Source organism: Lissotriton helveticus, chromosome 1_1 (genome assembly GCF_964261635.1).
Source record: "Lissotriton helveticus chromosome 1_1, aLisHel1.1, whole genome shotgun sequence".
NCBI classification, from domain to species: Eukaryota; Metazoa; Chordata; class Amphibia; order Caudata; family Salamandridae; genus Lissotriton; species Lissotriton helveticus.
In genome coordinates, this window is record NC_136057.1 from 77466973 (window position 1) to 77492730 (window position 25758).

General features: G+C 43.5%; 1 protein-coding gene across 1 annotated transcript in view; it reads right to left on the reverse strand.

Annotated features, from left to right (window-relative positions):
• Positions 1 to 2769: 2769 nt before the first annotated feature.
• The window catches only part of LOC144832382 (uncharacterized), a 72103-nt gene continuing 49114 nt past the window's right edge, over positions 2770 to 25758 (reverse strand). Inside the window, exon 3 of the mRNA XM_078689084.1 lies at positions 2770 to 5363. Within this exon, the coding sequence (XP_078545210.1) occupies positions 4405 to 5363 (959 nt within the window). The 3' untranslated portion in view covers positions 2770 to 4404. The remainder of the gene's footprint in view (positions 5364 to 25758) is intronic.

Sequence of the window (25758 nt, forward strand, 5' to 3'; positions counted from 1 at the left end):
GCAGAGGGGCGATGCTGGACACAGGATACTAAAAGAGGATTGCAGGCTGCAGCGTGGTGGGCTATGGAATGGGACTGCGTTAACACCAGACCCCCGCAAAGGACGAACAAATGTATGCATTTGAAGAATGTACGGACAACAGGTCCTCTGGGGCAGATGTGTGGGGAGAGGTCTATCGAATGACTGTCAGCAGCAGAAAGGTATACTGAAGAGCGCCACTTTCCACTGAATGCTTTCTGCTACTTTCTGTATCATACAAGAACTATGTTATGAAGTGGGACTATGAGGTGGTCAAATGTGCACGTGTGATCTTTAAAATGTTAATAAAAAAAGAATTTAAAAAAAACAGCAGAGAGGAGTTGGACAAGAAAAGAAAGGAATCCCCTGAGAGTGTGAAAAAATTTTCTGGACTATACAGCTATTTCTGATATTTCAGGAATTGCCTTAAATAAATGGAAGATCCAAACTACCTGCTTGTGGAACGGTGGAGGATGAGTGGAGCCTGAAACCTGCAACCTGCAACCAATTCTCAATTGCATTTTGTATTCGTTGGACTGGTAATGGTGAGCCGCAGCACAGTGAACATGAAATGCAAAGTGCCACAGAAAGAAAGTCCTTGTAGCTACTAAACAAAAAGGTTTAGGCAATCCTCTAAACCAAAACGTTTGTTGATCCTCAGTTATAATTGACATACATACACAATTGTTCCTATGTCTTAGTAAGCATGTAAGGTAGCACAGATTGTTAAGGCATCCACTGCGGACATCTGCAGCACGCAGAGCACAGGCTTGAAGCCTTTTAAGATGCAACACATCCTCGACCCTTCTTTTGTGAAGGCGTCCCCTCCCTATGATGCGGAATGCTACACAACACGTGCAGTGGAGTATATGGGACATAAGGCATGGATATTCTTAAAAGGGTTGATGCCTGTGTGTGTCTGTTTCTATTTCCAAAACGCTTGCAGGTATAATCCTATGTGCTGTTCATCCCACTAAAATCTAACTTTGCCGTTGCATTTAGGAAGCAAACTGTGTTGTTAAATGTAACATACGGGAACCTTATTTTAGGCAGAATGAAGTCCCGCATTAACCAAGAAGAGGTAGACAAAGGGTTCCTGCTGCTCAGGCGTCGGCAGTGCAGAGATTCGTAATAATGATCATTTTATCTGAGCATGGTCCTGAGAGATCGACTCTCCTTCCAAAACGTACAGCCCCCCTCTCCATCAGTGCTAGCAGGAACGTCCTGCTCGGGTTTATGCATATTTGTGGAAAGACCAGGATGCCATGAGCTCAGGTGCAAGCAAAGGAAATCACCAATTCGACTGTTGTTGGGCTGCTAATATACAGTAATTTACCAGGTTCAACTGGCCCCTCACAGCCCTGGGCCCCGTGCCACTGCACCTGCTGCACCAATGGTAGTGCACAGAAGCATAAAGAGTCAGCAAGCACCAGCAGGAGTGTGTGATGAATGGGCCAAGAACAGCAGGAGCATCTGCCGTCCGCTGGGAAAACACGAACATGGACTTCAAACAAAATATTATCTCCAAGCCTAAGGCTGAAAGAGATATCTTCAATCATGAGGAGCACAAATAAATGAATGCTTGCAGTGATTAATTTGTTTTAAGAAAAAACCTGTGCCTCGCTGTTGCTGCACACGTGCAAAGCTGGCACAGCACCATTAGTTTAGTGCCCTATTGGCTAGTTCTCCAGCTGGGGGAGTAAATCATTAAGGGCCCCTTGTACAAAGCATTTTTGCAGTCAGAAACGCCCAACCACAAAAATGCTTTTACAAATGTACCAAATACAAATTGTGATTCAGTAACACGCTACCTACTTGCAATTAGTGTTTGCGATTTGGTATTTAAAAGGGGCGTGTTTACGGCATTTCTTCCAATTACTGAATCTGAATGGGCTGTATGAAAGTTTTGCGACCGAATTAGGGTCAAGTTTTACTGACTCCTTTGAAGGAGGTGGTAACCCATTTGCAAATAGGTACGGGTCCTTTGAAGAAAGGAAAACAAATATTTTTAAGAGCAGGCGGCTGTCCCACGGACCCCACTGTCTACTCTTAAAAAATTAAACGAAAAAGCGTATTTTTTTTCTTTTTAAATGCATCCCATTATCCTTTAAGGAAAACGGGCTGCATTAAAAAAAATAAACAGACTGCTTTATTAAAACCCTATCATAGACATGGTAGTCTGCTGACCTTAGCAGGCTGCCATCTCTGTGATGGCTGTGATTCCTAATGGGTCTCAAATTGTGACCTACCTCACTAATATGCATGAGGAAGGTCTATTTGTCACTCACTAGCAATCGCTAACGACACTCAAAAGAGTTTCATACGTTAGGAATTCTGATTTCCAAATTGCGACTCATAAAGAATCGCAAATAGGAAATCGGTATTCCTGATGCTAGTACATCCTGCCCGAAGTCTTGTTGTATTTTGCATTCTTCGAATGAGATAAGCAAAAAATTTATTTAAAAAATTATTCTGGACAAAGTACTTACTCCTTACAAGAGGTAAATCAAGTTATACCTGGCGGCACTCATAGATAAGGGGCTGCTCAGTGGGTTAGCTGATTTGCAGTTGGTTGCGGCAGCACTCTTTACTACCGAAGCCTGAGCGATGTAGAGCTTACAGAATGACAAAAAAATAAATGTGAATCCTATAGGAGGGGATCTTAAATGCACATAATGCTGACTCGAACCCATTGTAATGCAAGATACAGCAGGATTTATTGAGGAAAAGAGGTCTACATACATATGCAATCACTACAGTTCAACTACTAACTCTTAAACATATGTGATAAAAGGTATGATGGGAAGGGAAAAGAGCCCACGTCTCTTTCTGCAGCTCCAACGGTAATCACACACCACAAAGAGCGAGCAGCACCTGGGCTGAAGATGGACGCAAGTCCTTTCCGAGAAGCGAGTAGGGACTTTGGCATCTGTGAATAGGGGTCTGTGGTGAGAGCCCTAGCTGTGAGCTAAAAGTTGTTGTGACGTGTAAGTAGTAGTTTAGTGTGTGTTTTGTAAGACGTGTGATAGCGTTGCGGCTGTGCCCTCATGTAATGGCGTGAGCGAGGTGGTAAATGAATCCTATATTCGGTTGGTACAAAAGAAACAACTCGCAGTGAGAAAGACTCAGAACATTTATAAAGAAATAACACAAGGATGTGATTGGTTACCGATCATAGTCTCCTTACATTCTTGTACGGCTGCTAGCAATCACGCTTCACAGGTGACCAGAGCTGCAATTACAGAGCCCAGGTCTAGGCCAGGGAAATGACTCATCTTAATGATGCTGCTTCACTAGGGGCACATATGCCTTAGCATGCTTGTGGCAGGGTCAGAAATTACTTCTCTAAATAAGTTTAGCACAGGCATACCAATACGCACTGAGTGCTTGCCTTTGAACACTTTTAGCTGGGACTTAAACATCAGTATGCCGTACATCGTGCCCTTAAATACCGAACAATGCTAATTAGTGCCTGGATGTTTAAAATAAATTAATCTGCAAGGCGCGGATCATGCCCGGACAGCCACTGCAGCCTGTAAAGCCCTGCAGCCTCTGTCAGAAACTAGTGCAGCAAACAGCATGCGAAGAAGAAACATGCTGCACAACTTGTGACCATCGGCAACCCGATACACTGCTGTTTAAGAGGTACGCTGCTCGTTCTCCCCTCTTCCACGGTGGTATGTTGCTAGGCCCAAGATCTGCTCTCTGTGCTCCTTCATGCAAGAGATCTTGTTTTCCACGCTGCTCGCTTTTTAAAAGCGAGAGCTGCAACTGGTGCCTTAGTGATGTATGAAGTGTATGCGCTTCGCAACGGAGTTTGCCCACTCAGGGTTATTACACTAAATGCGCGCTCCCTACAGGGAACACTGGCCATTAGGAATTGATGACTATAAGCCCTCGCTAAGTTACAACATTCCAGTAAAACTTACTTTGGGGTAAGCAGGACATAAGATTGTTACAGTGAAAATGGATCTAGTTTGTATTTATTGGTGTTGTAGAAACGTTCATTTTGAGTGAAGTTCCTGGCATAAACTGTGCAGTGATGGGGTTCAGTTTAGTGTGTATTATTTGGTGCCGTTGCATATGTACCTTACCAGTAAAGCTCTTCTCACACATAGTGCAGTGATAAGGCCTCTTTCCTGTGTGTGCACTTTGATGCCGTACAAGGGATCCCTGATAAGCAAAGCGCTTGGAACACTTAATGCAGAGATAAGGCCTCTCTACTGTGTGTGTTCTTTGATGCAGTACGAGGGTTGCCTTCTGAGAAAAGGTTTTTGAACACACAGTACAGTGATGAGGCCTCTCTCTTGTGTGTACGCTTTGATGCTGTACAAGGGTTGCCTTACGAGAAAAGCGCTTTGAACACTCAGTGCAGTGATAAAGCTTCTATCCTGTGTGTGTTCTTTGATGCCGTACAAGGGATCCCTTATCAGCAAAGCGTTTGGGACACAGAGTGCAGTGATAAGGCCGCTCTCCTGTGTGTACGCTTTGATGCTGTACAAGGTTCGCCTTATAAGAAAAGCGCTTGGAACACAGAGTGCAGTGATAAGGCCGCTCTCCTGTGTGAGTTCTTTGATGCAGTACAAGACTTTTCTTCCAAGAAAAGGTTTTGGAACACAGCGTGCAGTGATAAGGCCGCTCTCCGGTGTGTGTTCTTTGATGCAATACAAGGTTTGCCTTCTGAGAAAAGGTTTTTGAACACACAGTACAGTGATGAGGCTTCTCTCCTGTGTGTACGCTTTGATGCTGTACAAGGTTCGTCTTATGAGAAAAGCGCTTGGAACACAGAGTGCAGTGATAAGGCCTCTCTCCTGTGTGAGTTCTTTGATGCAGTACAAGGTTTGCCTTACAAGAAAAGGTTTTGGAACACACAGTGCAATGATGAGGCCTCTCTCCTGTGTGTACGCTTTGATGCTGTACAAGGGATCTCTTATCAGCAAAGCGCTTGGAACACACAGTGCAGTGATAAGGCCTCTCTCCTGTGTGTAAACTTTGATGTCGTACAAGGCTGTTCTTATGAGCAAAGCGCTTGGAACACTCTGTACAGTGATACGGCCTCTCTCCAGTGTGTGTTCTTTGATGCTGTAAAAAAGTTCCCTTTTGAGTGAAACACTTTTCACACGTTCCGCAGGGATATGGCCTGAGGCTGGTGTGTCCTTTTTTGTGCCTCACAAGAAGTGTCTCATTGATAAATCCTTTCTCACACACATTACAAGCAAAGCGTCTCTCCCTCATGTGCATTCTGCGCCGTTTCTTTATGTAGATATTTTGAGTTATATTCATCTTGCTTCCGGAACCTTTATGTCTTTCTTTCCCATTCATATTTTCTAGATGTGATTGTTGTTCTGCAAAATAGAAAAAACATTGAAAATTACATGAAGAAAATATTTCTTGAAAAAGCTGCATTGATATAATATGGAGAAGTGAACAGTTACAATTCAGGGAAAAAAAATGTATGATCTACGAAAAAGAGTCACACTTCCCTTTGAGATACAAATGGTGGCTAGTCCTCCTACACAAAGTGGGATGACTTAGTTCTGCAGCAGGAGCATGCTGGGAAATCAAGTGATTCACAAGAACCACTGTTCGACATGGGGTTTCTGGTTGGCTAGGGTAGGCACCTAAGCCAGGCAGAATCCACCACTCTAGTCAGAGTAAGCAAGATACACACCTGAGATAACCTGCACTCACCCTCTGGTAGCTTGGCACAGAGCAGTCAGGCTAATTTAAAGAGGCAATGTGCAGAGCATTCGTGCAACGCACTAACGCAACAACACAGTGAGTAAACCACAAAAGGGAATCCACGCAGGACTAAGTAAAAATATATTCTATATTACACACTTACTTTTATCTTCGTGTTGCAAGTCGTCACAAAATGATTCGCTTTACCACAGTCTATGCATATCTGTCCAATGGCGGGACATTTACCTTTGTGTGGAAATGACAGTCCGTATCTGTAACACGTTTTGTTATTCTATGGAGACAGGACCTTGTGTCCCTCGGCCTTGTACCTTGGCTTACTTTTCGTGCTCACGACCAACGCACTTTGGGCACCTACGGCCTCCATGTCAGTCACTTGGCGATAAGTACGCTGGTCAGCGCAAGCAGCCATGAGGACTTGATACAATATCAGTTTCCATCAGCATTCGTCGATGAAATGCTTACGACAGACATCCATTGATTACTCCGAGGAGGGTAGCCTCCTCATCATAAATGTATTACATTTACAGTGCTTTACCAAACATCCAGTCTTTCAACAAACTCTTCAATGGTCTTACCTGGTCTCTGGATGAAGATATTTCTTTTATAATTCACATTTGGCACTGGCTTAAACTTGACATTAAAGGCCTTTTCGATTTGACCATATGTCTTTTCACCTTCTTGTCAATCAATCAATCAATCAATCATAACACTTATATAGCGCGCTACTCACCCGGGAGGGTCTCAAGGCGCTTGAGGGAAGGGGTCCGCTACTGCTCGAACAGCCAGGTCTCGAGTTGTCTCCTGAAGGCGAGATGGTCCTGGGTCAGTCGAAGGTGGATGGGGAGGGAGTTCCATGTCTTGGCCGCCAGGTAGGAGAAGGATCTGCCTCCGACGGTGGCTCTTCGGATGCGTGGTACGGCGGCGAGGGCGAGGCTAGTAGATCGTAGCTGGCGGGTGGGCGTGTAGAAGGTCAGTCGGTCGTTGAGGTACTTGGGGCCCAGGTCGTGGAGAGACTTGTGTGCGTGGGTGAGGAGCCTGAACGTGATCCTCTTGTTGACGGGGAGCCAGTGCAGGTCCCTCAGGTGGCCGGAGATGTGGCTGCGTCGGGGGATGAGACGATGTAGAGTTGGGGCTTGGCGCACAGTAGGTTGTGTAGAAAGTAAACGTGTATATAATAAATTGCAGTAGTTTCCAGGTGCTCCACAGGTGTCGCATCCGTTCGATTGCGACTCCAAATGACTGTTAGTGAAGTGTGCTACCGGAGTGTAGGCACATCCCTGTATAGGGCACACTGATTCGGTTCTAGGCACCCTGTGCCATAGAATTCCAATGAAGGTTCAAAAAGCGAAGAATGTTTTTTCACGAAAAATTTATTCAATAAAGTTCATATTTTTCTCATATGAATCAAAGAATTGACGGTGAGATCATGGTATTACACGGTGCTCCGATGCATTTCGGACATACAGTCCTTTGTCAAGGAGCTCTACAAAGAAATGATGCAACAGGAAAAAGAATCAAAAACGAGCCTTCATGGTAAAAGTACAGTCTTATACGTGGCAGGGTGATTAAAACGACCGCGTGCAGCCCAACAGTAGAAAAAAAAAGGTGAGGGTAACAGGTGAAAAACAAAGGTGATTCCTGAAAAACGGAACTATTCTGTTAGCGGGTTGTGCTCAGGAGAGTGAGAATTTAGTGAAATGGAAGACAAGTCTCTTAGGTCTAAGCGGTACACGAGCGTGTGTTTACATGGCGTCAATGGAAGAAGTTAATCCGTTAACGCGTTGTGTTCATGAAGGTGCTGGCTGAGTAAAAACGTGCCTTTTTATCTAAGTGAAAAGCATGCGTGAGTTTAAATAACGTCTGTTGTCTAAGCCAAAAGTGTGCGTGGAATTAAATGACGTCTATGAAAAATGTGAACATGCTCTAGCGTGGCATAGACTGCCACGCGGTTTGAAAAGCTAAACGGGGTGGAAATAGTACTTACTTAATTACCGGGTCGTGCAGCATGCAACGAGTCGGTGTCGGCTGTGCAGGCTCAGCGGGGGAATGTGAGGTTTATGCTCGAAAAGTAATGATGAAAATCAACGAAGGACTACAGGCTGTAAACACGTAGTGAACCTATACTGTGATAATGGCGGCCATTTTAAGAAGGCTAAGATGTATAAAGAGTCAATGGGACATTAGGTAAAACAACAGCAGAATGTCAGTGCAAAGCGACCAATAAACAATGTATTACAGATAACAACTGAGTTCAGTGCGGTCGTTAAGACCAAATGGTTTTTGAGACTGAAGTCTGTAAATCCACGATGTTTCACGTTGAAGCAGAGTCTTATTGTTATCTCTCCCTTCTGTTTTAGGGACCACCTCCAGAACTAGATATTTGAGTTGAGCCACATTGTGGTTAGCCTCGTTGAAATGGGTGGCGACATTAGATTTAGAATTTTTTGTACGGATATTGGACTTATGTTCATTAAGTCGGGTTTTAATCTTTCGGCTAGTCTTCCCCACGTAGATTTTGCCGCAGGGGCACTTCAAAAGATAAATTAAATTGGAAGAGTCGCAGGTGGCATCTACATTCAATTTAATGTTGAATCCTCGCATTGGGTGGTTGATGTTGTTGCCTTTAATGATGTTGTTACAGTTGTTACAGTGGTAACAAGGACGTGTGCCTGTGTGTTGCGTGGTTTCCCCTATCAAAATCGGTGTAGAGAGAATTTCCTTGAGGTTCCTTGGTCTGGTGTATGCAAAGATAGGTGGTTCTTTGAACAAATCCTTAAAATCAGGCTCTGAAGAAAGAATTCGCCAGTGTTTCAGGATAATGTTTTTGTAGCATCTGCTTGAGGTGGAATACCTCGACACAAGGACCAATCTGTGGTCTGCTGGTTTCACAGTTCGTTGTAAGGTTTTCTCGCGGGGTATTGTGCCGGTTCGTTGAACGGCGTCTTGTAGGATGTCATCAGGGTATCCTCTGTTTTTGAACCTGGTTTTCATAGATTCAATTTGGGTCATCCTTGTTTCTGGGTCAGACACAATGCGTGTGACTCTAAGTAATTGGCTGAAGGGTAAATGTCGTTTCAATGAGTTCTGGTGAAAACTGCTAAAGAGTAGAGAATTGTTGCGATCAGTTGGCTTCCGAAAAAGATCAGTTACAATGCCTTGAGGGGTGAGTTTAATCAAAACATCCAGGTAAGTTATCTCCTGATCACTGATGTTCCAAGTGAACTCAATGCGATCGTCTTTGGTGTTAAGTTCGATAAGGGCCAATTCCAGGTTTTCTTTTGAATCTTTCCAGATGAAGAACAGATCGTCAATATACCGTACGTAAAGTTTTAAATAGTTCATCCAGTTGGCGTTTTTGTAAATGTGACAGAGTTCGAAGTTGCCCATGTAAAGATTTGCGTACGTCGGTGCCGCACAGTTGCCCATGGCCATGCCGGACATTTGGAGGTACCACTTGTCATCAAACTTAAAGTAGCTGTGATACAGAGTATATATCATCAGCTCCAGTATAAAGGGTTTCAAAGAATCATCCATTTTAGATGAAAGTAGAGCTTGCTCTATGGCATTGATTCCTCCGTCATGGGGAATCGAGGTGTATAGGCTTTTGACGTCAGCTGTGCATAGGTATAACGTTTCATTCTCACCAATTTGTACTGAGTTCAATTTGTTCAAAAATTCAGTGGTGTCTTTTATGTAACTTTGTAGGTTGAGAACCATAGGTTGAAGATAGCGGTCTATTAATTTTCCCGTAGGTTCATGGATTGAGCCTCTGGTAGAAACAATAGGGCGGAATGGAGGGTCCATCAAGTTTTTGTGGATCTTAGGTAACATGGTGATAGATGGGCTTCTTGGATGTTCTACCGTGAGATATCGCTTGGTTTTGTCGTCAATGATCCCATCCGAAGCGGCTTTGTCAATGATTAGTTGTAATTCAGTGCGGTAATCGTTCGTGGGATTACCTTCTAGAGGTAGATATACATCAGGATCCATCACGTGTTCCCGTGTTCTTTGGTCGTAGAGTTGAGTATTAAGGATGACCAGAGCGCCGCCCTTGTCAGCCTTAAAACATTTAATGGAGGGGTTCTTGGCAAGATTCTTCAGGGTATCCAATTCCTTATTGGTGATGTTTCTCCGGTTTTTTTTTCGAAAGTTGATCTTGGCAATGTCCTGTTTGACCAGGGTCTCAAAGGTATCAATGCTTTTATGACTGGCGGGTGGTATGAAGGTGCTCTTTGGGCGTAAGCCCATAAGTTGATCCGGTTTCTGTTCTCTGGCTGGTTCTAGGATGTTTTCGAAAAAGTGCCTCAGTCTAAGTTTCCTGGTGAGTTTATAAGTGCTGACGTCCAATTCCAAAAGGTTCGTGTCATGAGTAGGAATGAATGACATGCCTTTTTGTAGAGTTCTAGTCTCAAGGTCAGTGAGTTTAGTGCTTGAGATGTTAATCACTAACGATTCTTCTTTTGAGTTTTTTGTCGGGTCCTCGCTTGATGTTGGGTTTCCTCGTGATTTTTTGCCTGCCCTTTTCCCCCGTCGGGGTCTGCGGTTTTGTCTGGGCCTGATCCTAAAAAAGGCTCACTGGTGGTTAGGTCTACGTCAGAGGTCGATGGTGTTTCGTGGAGAGGACCGGTGGAGGCTGAGGCACCTGTCTGGGTTCTTTTAGGAGGACGGTTAGTAATGTCACTTCCTGAAGAGGAGGTATCGGTGTTTGGGTTGAAGGGTTTGTTTCTTCGTCGTTGGGCGTATAGATCCGCCCACGTGTAAACCTCTCCCAATTTATAGTCCAAGGTATCACGGCGAAATTTCCGGATTTTGCGTTCGTTTATTTCCCTTGTGTGTTTCTCAAGTTGTGCTTTGATGTCCTCTAGGGTGGATGTCAGTTCCTCAGCGGTTATTGCTTCTTTCAGTTCATCCTGTATAATTTCAATTTCGTGAGAAAGTTCGGTAAGGATGCCTGAAAGTTCTTCTACAATTAGTAGTATAAGGTCCAGACTACACTTATTAAGAATAGCGTTCCATTTTTCAATGAATGTTTTGGAGTTCTTGCATAACGACGGTTTTAAAGCGATCCGTAGGCCACGGGGAATGCGGAGTACCTTGTGGTATTTAATGAGGGTACGGGCCATTGACGCCATGTAAACACACGCTCGTGTACCGCTTAGACCTAAGAGACTTGTCTTCCATTTCACTAAATTCTCACTCTCCTGAGCACAACCCGCTAACAGAATAGTTCCGTTTTTCAGGAATCACCTTTGTTTTTCACCTGTTACCCTCACCTTTTTTTTCTACTGTTGGGCTGCACGCGGTCGTTTTAATCACCCTGCCACGTATAAGACTGTACTTTTACCATGAAGGCTCGTTTTTGATTCTTTTTCCTGTTGCATCATTTCTTTGTAGAGCTCCTTGACAAAGGACTGTATGTCCGAAATGCATCGGAGCACCGTGTAATACCATGATCTCACCGTCAATTCTTTGATTCATATGAGAAAAATATGAACTTTATTGAATAAATTTTTCGTGAAAAAACATTCTTCGCTTTTTGAACCTTCATTGGAATTCTATGGCACAGGGTGCCTAGAACCGAATCAGTGTGCCCTATACAGGGATGTGCCTACACTCCAGTAGCACACTTCACTAACAGTCATTTGGAGTCGCAATCGAACGGATGCGACACCTGTGGAGCACCTGGAAACTACTGCAATTTATTATATACACGTTTACTTTCTACACAACCTACTGTGCGCCAAGCCCCAACTCTACATCGTCTCAACGCACTTTTCTGTTCCTAAGGCTGGCAGCACGTACTTTTGAACTTTGAAAATGCAATACGAAGAGATTTCGAAATCTACCGAAGCAAGAGCTGACATCCTAGCTTTTGACACTGATGCAACAGCAAGAATCTATGCTTTGATCGATGAAGACCTCACACAAACCACCACCAGCAGAACCAAAGAGCAATGCGTCAAACAATTATTATACTTGTCTAAACGTCGCATTAACCAACAACTACACGCCCGTACCCTCATTAAATACCACAAGGTACTCCGCATTCCCCGTGGCCTACGGATCGCTTTAAAACCGTCGTTATGCAAGAACTCCAAAACATTCATTGAAAAATGGAACGCTATTCTTAATAAGTGTAGTCTGGACCTTATACTACTAATTGTAGAAGAACTTTCAGGCATCCTTACCAAACTTTCTCACGAAATTGAAATTATACAGGACGAACTGAAAGAAGCAATAACCGCTGAGGAACTGACATCCACCCTAGAGGACATCAAAGCACAACTTGAGAAACACACAAGGGAAATAAACGAACGCAAAATCCGGAAATTTCGCCGTGATACCTTGGACTATAAATTGGGAGAGGTTTACACGTGGGCGGATCTATACGCCCAACGACGAAGAAACAATCCCTTCAACCCAAACACCGATACCTCCTCTTCAGGAAGTGACATTACTAACCGTCCTCCTAAAAGAACCCAGACAGGTGCCTCAGCCTCCACCGGTCCTCTCCACGAAACACCATCGACCTCTGACGTAGACCTAACCACCAGTGAGCCTTTTTTAGGATCAGGCCCAGACAAAACCGCAGACCCCGACGGGGGAAAAGGGCAGGCAAAAAATCACGAGGAAACCCAACATCAAGCGAGGACCCGACAAAAAACTCAAAAGAAGAATCGTTAGTGATTAACATCTCAAGCACTAAACTCACTGACCTTGAGACTAGAACTCTACAAAAAGGCATGTCATTCATTCCTACTCATGACACGAACCTTTTGGAACTGGACGTCAGCACTTATAAACTCACCAGGAAACTTAGACTGAGGCACTTTTTCGAAAACATCCTAGAACCAGCCAGAGAACAGAAACCGGATCAACTTATGGGCTTACGCCCAAAGAGCACCTTCATACCACCCGCCAGTCATAAAAGCATTGATACCTTTGAGACCCTGGTCAAACAGGACATTGCCAAGATCAACTTTCGGAAAAAAAAATGGAGAAACATCACCAATAAGGAATTGGATACCCTGAAGAATCTTGCCAAGAACCCCTCCATTAAATGTATTAAGGCTGACAAGGGCGGCGCTCTGGTCATCCTTTATACTCAACTCTACGACCAAAGAACACGGGAACACGTGATGGATCCTGATGTATATCTACCTCTAGAAGGTAATCCCACGAACGATTACCGCACTGAATTACAACCAATCATTGACAAAGCCGCTTCGGATGGGATCATTGACGACAAAACCAAGCGATATCTCACGGTAGAACATCCAAGAAGCCCATCTATCACCATGTTACCTAAGATCCACAAAAACTTGATGGACCCTCCATTCCGCCCTATTGTTTCTACCAGAGGCTCAATCCATGAACCTACGGGAAAATTAATAGACCGCTATCTTCAACCTATGGTTCTCAACCTACAAAGTTACATAAAAGACACCACTGAATTTTTGAACAAATTGAACTCAGTACAAATTGGTGAGAATGAAACGTTATACCTATGCACAGCTGACGTCAAAAGCCTATACACCTCGATTCCCCATGACGGAGGAATCAATGCCATAGAGCAAGCTCTACTTTCATCTAAAATGGATGATTCTTTGAAACCCTTTATACTGGAGCTGATGATATATACTCTGTATCACAGCTACTTTAAGTTTGATGACAAGTGGTACCTCCAAATGTCCGGCATGGCCATGGGCAACTGTGCGGCACCGACGTACGCAAATCTTTACATGGGCAACTTCGAACTCTGTCACATTTACAAAAACGCCAACTGGATGAACTATTTAAAACTTTACGTACGGTATATTGACGATCTGTTCTTCATCTGGAAAGATTCAAAAGAAAACCTGGAATTGGCCCTTATCGAACTTAACACCAAAGACGATCGCATTGAGTTCACTTGGAACATCAGTGATCAGGAGATAACTTACCTGGATGTTTTGATTAAACTCACCCCTCAAGGCATTGTAACTGATCTTTTTCGAAAGCCAACTGATCGCAACAATTCTCTACTCTTTAGCAGTTTTCACCAGAACTCATTGAAACGACATTTACCCTTCAGCCAATTACTTAGAGTCACACGCATTGTGTCTGACCCAGAAACAAGGATGACCCAAATTGAATCTATGAAAACCAGGTTCAAAAACAGAGGATACCCTGATGACATCCTACAAGACGCCGTTCAACGAACCGGCACAATACCCCGCGAGAAAACCTTACAACGAACTGTGAAACCAGCAGACCACAGATTGGTCCTTGTGTCGAGGTATTCCACCTCAAGCAAATGCTACAAAAACATTATCCTGAAACACTGGCGAATTCTTTCTTCAGAGCCTGATTTTAAGGATTTGTTCAAAGAACCACCTATCTTTGCATACACCAGACCAAGGAACCTCAAGGAAATTCTCTCTACACCGATTTTGATAGGGGAAACCACGCAACACACAGGCACACGTCCTTGTTACCACTGTAACAACTGTAACAACATCATTAAAGGCAACAACATCAACCACCCAATGCGAGGATTCAACATTAAATTGAATGTAGATGCCACCTGCGACTCTTCCAATTTAATTTATCTTTTGAAGTGCCCCTGCGGCAAAATCTACGTGGGGAAGACTAGCCGAAAGATTAAAACCCGACTTAATGAACATAAGTCCAATATCCGTACAAAAAATTCTAAATCTAATGTCGCCACCCATTTCAACGAGGCTAACCACAATGTGGCTCAACTCAAATATCTAGTTCTGGAGGTGGTCCCTAAAACAGAAGGGAGAGATAACAATAAGACTCTGCTTCAACGTGAAACATCGTGGATTTACAGACTTCAGTCTCAAAAACCATTTGGTCTTAACGACCGCACTGAACTCAGTTGTTATCTGTAATACATTGTTTATTGGTCGCTTTGCACTGACATTCTGCTGTTGTTTTACCTAATGTCCCATTGACTCTTTATACATCTTAGCCTTCTTAAAATGGCCGCCATTATCACAGTATAGGTTCACTACGTGTTTACAGCCTGTAGTCCTTCGTTGATTTTCATCATTACTTTTCGAGCATAAACCTCACATTCCCCCGCTGAGCCTGCACAGCCGACACCGACTCGTTGCATGCTGCACGACCCGGTAATTAAGTAAGTACTATTTCCACCCCGTTTAGCTTTTCAAACCGCGTGGCAGTCTATGCCACGCTAGAGCATGTTCACATTTTTCATAGACGTCATTTAATTCCACGCACACTTTTGGCTTAGACAACAGACGTTATTTAAACTCACGCATGCTTTTCACTTAGATAAAAAGGCACGTTTTTACTCAGCCAGCACCTTCATGAACACAACGCGTTAACGGATTAACTTCTTCCATTGACGCCATGTAAACACACGCTCGTGTACCGCTTAGACCTAAGAGACTTGTCTTCCATTTCACTAAATTCTCACTCTCCTGAGCACAACCCGCTAACAGAATAGTTCCGTTTTTCAGGAATCACCTTTGTTTTTCACCTGTTACCCTCACCTTTTTTTTTTCTACTGTTGGGCTGCACGCGGTCGTTTTAATCACCCTGCCACGTATAAGACTGTACTTTTACCATGAAGGCTCGTTTTTGATTCTTTTTCCTGTTGCATCATTTCTTTGTAGAGCTCCTTGACAAAGGACTGTATGTCCGAAATGCATCGGAGCACCGTGTAATACCATGATCTCACCGTCAATTCTTTGATTCATATGAGAAAAATATGAACTTTATTGAATAAATTTTTCGTGAAAAAACATTCTTCGCTTTTTGAACCTTCATTGGAATTCTATGGCACAGGGTGCCTAGAACCGAATCAGTGTGCCCTATACAGGGATGTGCCTACACTCCAGTAGCACACTTCACTAACTGCGTCGGGGGATGTCCAGGATGAGTCGGGCGGAGGCGTTCTGGATGCGTTGGAGTCTCCTCTGTAGCTTGGCTGTGGTTCCGGCATAGAGGGTGTCTCCGTAGTCCAGTCGGCTGGTGACGAGTGCCTGGCTGACCGTCTTCCTGGTTTCGGTCGGGATCCATCGGAAGATCTTGCGGAGCATGCGTAGGGTGTTGAAGCACGATGAGGAGACGGCGTTGACTTATCTGGTCATCGAGAGGGAAGAGTCCAGGATGAAGCCCAGGTTGCGTGCGTGGTCTGTTGGCTTGGGAGCGGTGCCCAGGGCGGGAGGCCACCAGGAGTCGTCCCAGGCGGAGGGTGATGGTCCCAGAATGAGGACTTCCGTTTTGTCTGAGTTCAGTTTTAAGCGGCTGTTCTTCATCCACTCGTTGACGTCTTTCATCCCTTCGTGTAGGCTGGTTCTGGCGGTGTCGGGGTCCCTGGTGAGGGAGAGGATCAGCTGGGTGTCGTCGGCGTAGGAGATGATGTTGAGGTTGTGTTGGCGTGCGATGGCTGCAAGAGGTCTCATGTAGACGTTGAAGAGGGTGGGGCTGAGTGACAATCCTTGTGGTACGCCGCAGATGACTTCGGTGGCCTCGGATCGAAACGGGGGGAGGCGAACTCTCTGTGTTCTTCCGGCGAGGAATGAGATGATCCACTCCAGTGCCTTCTCTTGGATGCCGATGTTGCTGAGGCGTTGAACTAGGGTGCGGTGGCAGAAGTGTTGAACGCTGCGGAGAGGTCCAGGAGGATGAGTGCCGCTGTTTCCCCGTTGTCGAGCAGGGCTCGGATGTCATCGGTGGCTGCGATCAGGGCGGTCTCGGTGCTGTGGTTGGCTCTGAAACCGGACTGCGAGGGGTCGTGGGATCCGTTCGTCTCGAGGAAGGCGGCCAGCTGTCTGTTGACGATCTTCTCGATGACTTTCGCAGGAAAAGGGAGGAGCGAGATGGGGCGGAAGTTCTTGAGGTCGGTGGGGTCCGCTGTTGGTTTCTTCAGTAGGGCGCTGAACTCGGCATGCTTCCAGCTCTCCGGGAAGGTGGCAGTGTTGAAGGAGGTGTTGATGATGTTCCGGAGTTGGGGTGCGATGGTGGAGTCGGCCTTGTTGAAGACGTGGTGGGGGCAGGGGTCGGTCGGAGATCCAGAGTGGATGGCTTTCATCGTGCGGGCTGTGTCTTTGGTGGTCACCGTGGTCCAGGTGCGGAGGGTGGCGGTGGGGGACGTTGGTTCGACGGTGTAGTGTAGTTCCTATCTTCCCAATAGGCTCTGCGCATTGGAATAATACCTACAGCAGTAAAGGCCTAGGCCAGACGTTAACTAGGTCTACTACTGTCGATACTAGACTTAAGTTTTGGGTTTGCCAGCGTAGCTCAGAGTTCGCTAGAAACTTTCTCGAATGTTCAGGAAAGAATTAACTCCCCTGATTAGACAAGAAGGGATTTAGTTTCTGACAACCATAGAACATGACAACTTTGCTCTCCCCTAATCAAGAGTGTATCTCCAGAGTCGTGTGAGCACAAGGCAATTATTTTACTCAGTCAGTACGTGCATTCTTAGTCTCATCAGATTGTAGAGAAAAGGAAGAGACGGGCGTGTTCAATAAAAAGGTGTTATTTATTGATCAGTCTCTTTTCTCGTACAAGAGAAATGGATCGATATTATTGCAATACTTATAGTTAAGTAAAGTGCATACATTAAAAGCAATAGTATAAAATAATACTGTAAAAACATTGATATGGTTTCTGAGCCATATGATGTTTAAAATGATTAAAATATATTTACATACACATATACATTTGACTAAACGTACTCAACTGGTGTTTCTAAATACGCCTACCCCGTGTACCTGACCTAAGTCTAATGCGTGGGCGGGAATAAAAAGTTACAGTTTAAGTTAAGTTTGTTTTTGCCAAGGGAATAACTAAAGAATTCTCTGTGAGGGGTTATTCAGTTCTGTACCTGGAAGTTAGGATGAATGAGGAATGGTATCTCTTTCTCTGCTCTCGATATTCCAGGCTGCCTGCGAGGGCTGCCCGAAAGCGCCGGTGCTGGGCCTCTCGGTAGGAGATAGCAGCGCGTCTCTCAGCGCGTCAGGAAGGCGGGGCTCCTGCCAGCGGGGTCTGCTCTGCTTCTGGGCTTCGGCAAGTATGGCTGCTCCGTCTCGTCACCACGCGTGTGTTTGCATAGGGCAAGATCGGCAATATTTATACCTTAAAGGTGCCGAGATTGACGTAAGGATGGACATAGATACGTCAATAAAGATGTCATACGACTTGCTCGTTAGCACATTCTTTTACTGAAGTTCTCTGTGAAATCAAAACAATGGCCGCACGGATTTTCCAGGTTGTCATAGGTTTGATTTGTTATGAGAACGTCGTATGCCTTATCAGGGGCTGGAGGAATGTCGCTTGTCTAATTAGATCTCAAGCGTTATGACCTAATCAGATAACACGTTCCTGTGCCGTAGTGTGACTGCGTCAGATAACGGTATCTGCATCATGGGGGCTTTTCTTGCCTCATGGGCTGACTGTTAGTTAACTTGATAGTTAGTTTAACCAGAATAGGGTCAGGAATAGGGGGATCGATTCAGAACCTATAGGAATACATGACACCCACTCCACGCTAACTATGGTCATATTTACTAATCTATGCATAGTATAACATAGTACAACATACTACAGAGTATAGTGTATACCTCACCACCCCAAAATACATAAATGCATTTTGAAATTTTCAAATATACTGAAAAATTGCAGTCATATATATTGTATGCACTTAAGCTATGAATTAAACGCTAAAGTAAACACGCATTTGTAGACATTATTGCTTATTTGGTATATGAGAAATACACATGAAATGGCTCTTAATATGGCTATACAGAAAGAAAGTTCGAGACCATTTCATCACATAATAAAATACTTGTGAACATACCAGCGGGCAACTAAAGTTTATAAAGTATCTAAAAATAGAAATCTTATTTCTCTAGGAATAGTTTCTTACTTTAAGCAGAAGATAAGTGTCCCGAAAATTTTGTAAAAAATAATAATTTTGGGGCTGCTAAAAAATTGCTGTCCGTGAACTGGTGGGAAAAATTGTTCATGTGACTTTATTTTTAAAGTTGAAGGCCGAATTCAGGGAACGCCGTGTGCGAGCTTGCTCAAAAGTCTCTATTTCTGTTCTGGAGAGAACATCATATCATTAAGGCTTTCGAAAAAACTGTCAACAGCTTCATGGGAAAGTTCCACTAAGTCGGAAATAGGTGTAACCATGCATTCGTGCGCATGATTGTCTCCATTGACATTCTGATTCGCATTGCTGACAGAAGGTCGTACCTGATTAATGCTGCTTTCATCTTGAACTTCACTACTCTTCAATCGTAGTGGTGAAGATTCCACGAATGCCGTCATCAGGATTGGCAGCCTTTGAGGGCAGCACAAAGCGTGAACCTTGGTAGGAACCAACAATGTATCTGCATCCACTGGCGCATCCGATTGTAGCGTCAGACAGGTGTCTAACACGCATTCTTCTCCGCATAGCAGACATCTCAATACAGGTAAAACACATCTTTGCCACATTGGTCGAAATGATAGAAACCAAGTCATGTTCAGGTCTCTAAGCCGGGAGAGTCCCAGGATTTTTGATATCCGGTCCCGGTATCCAATGGCTAGGATTGTATCTTCCATTGTCGCGAGAGTTTGATCTGTGACATGGGTTGCCATAACGAAAAATAAGGACTAAGAATAGGATTCCTGCAATTAGTCCCAGGATCAGGGGAAGTCCGCCAAAAATCGAATGGACGAAATCTGGAAAAATACCCAGTATGGCTTTGAATGGTGTTAATGCCATCGAAAATACTGTCTTAAATACCTTTGAGACCCCAGTGGTATCAGAAATATTTAAGATTTCGCTCAGGATTTCCGCGAAATGTACGGGGGAATTAGTTGATAATAATGTATGTATCTCTGCAGTCGTCCTTGCGACTTGTAGATCATACGTTTCTTTTGATGACGTGAGCCTTGTAGGCGTCTGAAGAAGCACTGTTTTCATTCTGCTTAAAGTATCTATTCGAATAGAAGTAATTTTCAAACTGGGCCATGCCCTTGCCTCCCTGTCTGGAAAGGAGCTGGGGAACAAAGAACGTCCACAGCACTTGACCTTCGCAGTCGTAGTGACTAGATAAGGAGTCCCGGGCATAAGACTACAACATTTGCGGTCTACAATAAGAATGTAACTCCCATTATAGAGTCTTTGAAAGAATGGTTCTATTTCAGTTGCAGGTGCGCCTTGCTGGTGACATGAAAGGTTGTATGAATTCCCTTCACAGGCTCCATGCAAACTAATTCCGTTACACAGAAGCGTGCCGCTTAGTGACATAGCACAATTGTTGCCACTAAGAAACACTTTCTGTCCTTTATTACTGACACATGCATGTGAATAGGGCAGGTTCCAAGTTGTTTTAAGGTACCCCTTCCCCAATTTCTCGTACATGCCAGCCTGTATATATTTTTGGCAGTATTGAAACCTGAAGGTTGAGATTGGAATATTTATGATTCCGTGGATTATCCATTCACTGACAGGTCGTTCTGACATTGTCATTGGTAATCTTTCTAGTTTTTCAATGCTCAAGATTGTATAATCAGCACCGTTTTGTGCCATACCGATTTGTCTATCAGTAAGGTTAAAGATTTGGAATAGTGACGTTGTGTTGATTAAACGCCAAGGCACGTAGCCTGAACGCAGATTTTGTAACGTCCAGCCAAGCTGTACAATAGAACGCAATTGTGACTGACCATGTTGTAATAACAGTAAGTCTTGCGATAATATATCGATTGCTGAAGACACAATGCTGTCCAATGAAAAAATTCTGGAGGACAGAGTCATTAACCCATTGTCCACTACAGAAAGTGATTTTTCCAAATTAATACGGTCAATTTCCCGTATTCTTTCTGCTGTTTCAATTTGATTAACCTTCCAGGCCTCATTGTATGCTGCATATACAGAGGCTGCTATGAAACGCTTTTGACGCTGTTTGCGTGGTCCCATTATGAAATCACGCAAGTCAGCACCATCAGTAAGTAAAGTTAGGTGTTGCTTAATTTCAGGCAGTGTGGAAGTTTGTAGCCACTGAAGGCATAATTTGCCCACACTGTAGGTTGTTATTATCCCTGGGTGATGTCTTTGGGGATATCTAGTGTCTGGCCTGGTCATTTTGAACCCCTGTGTTTTATTCAAGAATCTGTCTTGACAGTTATTTGTATCTGTGGGCCAGATTAACCATTGTTTCCAATCAGGATGTGTTCTGTTTTGGTTTAATATATGGTTTACGTCTATCTCTTCATCCGTATCAGAGCTATTGCTAAACATTGTTGGCTTTGGAATAGACGGTTTATTTAAATCTTTGATTTTGGCTAGGCCAAGACAGGTGGTTTGTTGAACAGTGTCATTCAAAAATATCATTTGTTCTGGGATCATGCAAGCTCTAAACAAAGCTTCTAAACCCTGTACTTGCCATTCTTTTGTACCCCAAACACTTTTCAAATCAACATTTTTGTCCCAATAATTAAATCCTAAAGTATTCATTTCTTCGAAGAATGAATCTGAATATATCAACTTTGTGTTGGTTATCATGGTTTTCATCCCTGTCTTGTTTGACAATTTAAAATAAAATGTTTCAGCATTACTTGTGTTAAAACCTGAAAAATATGAATATTTGTCGTAAACGGTTCTTGAGCTCCCTTTTGGAGGTGTTGCACAATGTTCCCATTGATTATAATTTAAAACATTTCTAGGTTGTGCAGATTTATGTAAAAAATGGTTACCATAGTGGTTATAGCAATACATACTATCATAATTTGTAGAACCTTGCAAATAATCATGTTTTGTAAATTTAGCAGACATTACTAAGTCAGACATCATGTTATTAATGCTTTCGAAGTCCCAATCATCAGCAAATGAGTTTGGTTTTGCAAAGTCACTCAAGGAGATCTTTATTTGGTGTGGATATTTCAGGATCTCGACCGGACCATAAATTTCATAGTCAGTGTTGTCCCAGGCTACCCCACCAGGTATAGGATTGGCTGTGAAGTTGGCTGAAGAAAGTTCTCTTTTCTCGACGTGTGAAGATGTGTGTGGTTTGAGGACCAAGTTGATGTTCTGACTTGCTGTGTCCATTTTAGCATATTTTCCCTCAATGAAGCGTCCCAAAGTTAATACCATGATGAGCCAAAGTATGAGGATAAATGCACCAAAACCCACCCAAAATTCAATCCATGGAGAAATCAGATATGTTTCTTTCGGTTGGTTCAAAAGTTCCTTAGCTTTGTCTTTAAAGGATTTTGATGATGGCTGTGTCTTTGATTCACTGAGGCTTTCAGAGGAATCATCGAAGTTGATGAAGTAGCCGGATGCAGTTCTGTCAATTGTTCCAATTGCTTCAGGATTTTTGTTTCTTGCATTTTCACTTGGTACTTCATTATAGATTGGTGTGTCTCTGCTAAATGTTTTTATTTGGGTTTTCAGAGGTCTGAGTTCTATTGCATTGTTGCATAGTCCTTGTTGTTCTTCTGTAGGCGTTTCGAATGTGATGAGCCTCTTTGTTAGGACCTCTGTACTGGTAGCAAACCTTGGTGTTCTGCTACTTATTGGGAGTCCACTTGGCCTACTGTTTGTTATCGGCCACATGTTGTGGTTTTACCAGGTCGATGGATACAACTCGGTTCTCCTTTTTACCAGCAAGCGGCGGTAGTACAACTGATCTTGTCCCGTTGACAGACAAGACAGGAACTGCTTTTCTGTAAGAAGGCCCAAATTCCTTCTTTACCGCGATCTTCTCCCTGACTAGATCCCCAACTTTTGGAATCCAGACAGGTCTTGCTGGGACAGGTGGTGATTCTTCAGTGGTTGTTGGCTGTTGTTTCAACTGTATGTTGCTCAGGTCTTTTCTTGTTTTGTTTAAGTCCTGCAAAATAGCCAAACGGTCTTTGACATCAAAGCTTTTTTCTTTAACCACTGAAGTCTGACTGTCGAGGTCAGAGATAATCATTCTAGTTCCGAATAATAATTCGTACGGACTGAATCCCTTCAGAGAATTTCTTGGCAAGTTATTTAGACTACGTTGGACACTTATTAGATGTTTGACCCACCCAGCTCCCGAACCTAATATCCTTTCCATTATAGATTGCTTTCTGCCTTGGTTTTTTCTTTACACCATCCCGTACCCTCAGGAAGGAAGTGAGAAGCATCCCGCTGGACTGTGCTCATTCGGCCATGTTTCCCCCCAGGCTGGTGGGCCTGAGTGAAAACAATGGTCGAACGTAGCATGCTCTTAGCGTATATGCCATTTAGACTCGCAAATCTTTGTATAACAGTCCGGACGTCAGCCGAGTGCTGGTGATCTACATTATAAGTGGAAACTAGCCTGTATATGTTAATCGCAAGCCCTTCTTTTTATTGGTCATATTATCTGCCTTGATACGACGAGGTATTAAACTGTTTCTCTCCCCACTGCGATCTCTGTTGCAGTTTGGGCAGTTTTTTACAAACATGGTGTAATGCAGGCTCATGCCTGGCCACCAGTACCGTGATTGTAATTCTTCCAGAGAATCTTTCAGTTTGAGGTGTCTGAGACCCTCGCCCATATGTGCGTCTGCGATTAACAAGCTTCTCCTGTCCATGTTTGGAATCACTCTATCCCCCACTCCAGGGATTCGAGCAAAAGGGACGGAGTTTGCATCGATTATGTATGTATAATTGAGTGGATAGTTGATCGGTAACGCTGAGCAGTCGCCTTTTGATGACGTTTTCACCGCCAGCACTGTTTCACCGTCAATGTATTTTAATGTACGCTTTTTTCGAACTACGGGAGCCGATTTAGTGGCTTCCGCTGCGGCTGTTTCAGCCAATGAATTCCCTACAACGTGAACGCCATCACGCTGATGACTCAGTGAGTGTGTCACGTGAGTCTTTGGTAGTTCTTTTTGTAAAAGAGCTATTTGTTCCCAGATCAATTTCTGCTTTATTGGTGCATCTGTGTCATCTTTGTAACCGTTCTGAATCCATGTCTGCAAATCCTTGTTCTATGCTTTGACGCAGTAATATGAATCTGACACTATAAGTGTCGGGAATTCGCGATCCGCATTATCTAGCGCCATTTTTAATGCTATTATTTCAGTTTGTACTTCTGAATTAGTTTCTACTGAGTGTGATTTTGTTAATAGAGGTCTTAGTTTACCTCCGCGCCACACTTCTTTTGTAATCTCACATGTGGGGTTGTATGCATGTTCTCCCCAAACGGAGGGTTGAGCATGTCCGTCTGTATAGATTACACAGGCGTAATGTCGTAGAGGCAGAATGTCGATTGGCAGAGGATACGTCTTTTCATATTTTAGATTTTTTAATTCTTCTAGTTCTGGATCAAAGTAGTAGTATACTTTGTCCGTTGTGATTGAATTCACCCATTGTATCCATTCCGGATTCAATGTTGTTGTTGGTAAATTACACGGTGTTGTTAGTGCCTCAAAGGCTGATTCTGCTGTTCTGACTGTGATATGTCTACCGTCAGCTATGTCTTTTTCTCTAGCTATTGCGGTTTGAACTGCACGAATGATTTTTTCTGTATTACTGAATTTCTGTTCAGCTTCTGTGTACAAGTGTGATTTGAATGCAATTGGTACCTTATCTCCCTCATTAGAGGTCAGGTATGTGAATCCGCATCTCCCTGGGATGACTCGAATCACAAGATTGCGTGTGTTATCACGTGTTTCTAATTTTGTTTTAATTAGCATGTCTGTTTGTAAGGATCTCAAAATTTCTGTGTGTGTTTGAGTCCAATTGGATCTTTTAAAGTCTGGCTTAATTAGATCATAAAGGGGTTTGACCCTTTCTGCGTAATTTGCAATGTATGTTCTTCCGAAATTTAGGAAGCCTAGAATTGACTGTAGGTTTTTTAGTGTTTTAGGAGCTTGGATTACGGCACATTTCTCTAGGAAATTGTCTGCCAGGCTTTTACCTTCACTTGATAACTCATATCCTAAGAACAGGACTGTCAGATGGGCAATTCTGGACTTTTTAAAGTTGAATTTGTAACCCTCTGCAGCGAACCCAAGTATTATGGTGTTCACTCTTTTCAAGTGAGTATCCAAGTCATCATCTGTTAAGTAAATGTCATCGACATAAGATAATGCTTCATCATCATATAGCTGTAGTAATTCTGTTACTCTCGCTGAGAATACCCCCGGGCTGTTCTTGTACCCCTGGGCTAACCGACAGAATTGCTTTTGAGTGCCATTTACTGAGAATGCAGTTAAATATCTGCTCTCTGGTGCTATGTTTTGACAAAAGAATCCATTGGAGATGTCCAAGGTTGTTTTGTATTTTTTGCGCACTATGTTATTCATTAGTGCAGCACTGTGTGAGTTTTGCACTGCAAAGGTTTTGCAACATGTGTTAAGGTGTCGGTAATCCAAAACTAGACGATATGAATTGTCTGGTTTGGAGACCGGAAACAAAGGATTGTTCATTTGTGAGGTGCAAGTTTCAATCACCCCCTGGTATTCTAGCTGATCTAGTATTTCATTTACCTGTTTTTTAGCTTCTTGCTTAATTGGGTACTGCCTTTGTGCAGTAGGTTGTGATTTTAACTGGATTTTGTGAGGAGGAGAATCCTCATCCCATCCTACATGATTTTTATATAAAGCAGGTGCTAAGGCCACTGCCCACTTTCTAGCAAGTGTGTATTTTTTATGAATCGGGATTTGATTCGAGAAGGCAGGCATAATTACTTCTTCGCCATGAGGGCACTCCCTGACAAACTCTGGTGGCCAGTCTTTTTCAGCTAGAAGGATGTCATAACCCTTGGAGAGGTTATCCCAAAATAGTCCCCTTATTTTCCTAGTCTTATCTCCCTCTATACGTAATGTTATCTCGTATATCTTGTGGGGTTTGCTAACTCTGGTGTCTGCAGTTTCCACTTGAAGATATTCATTCGTGTCCACTGTCTCCAGATGATTCATAAGGACTTTGCGAGCTATGCTCACTTCTGCTGCGCTGTCTAGCATTGTCTGAGCCCACTCTCCGTTTTTCAGTTGTGTCCTCAGTATTCTCGGCATTGTTAACTACCTTGATACTGGCTA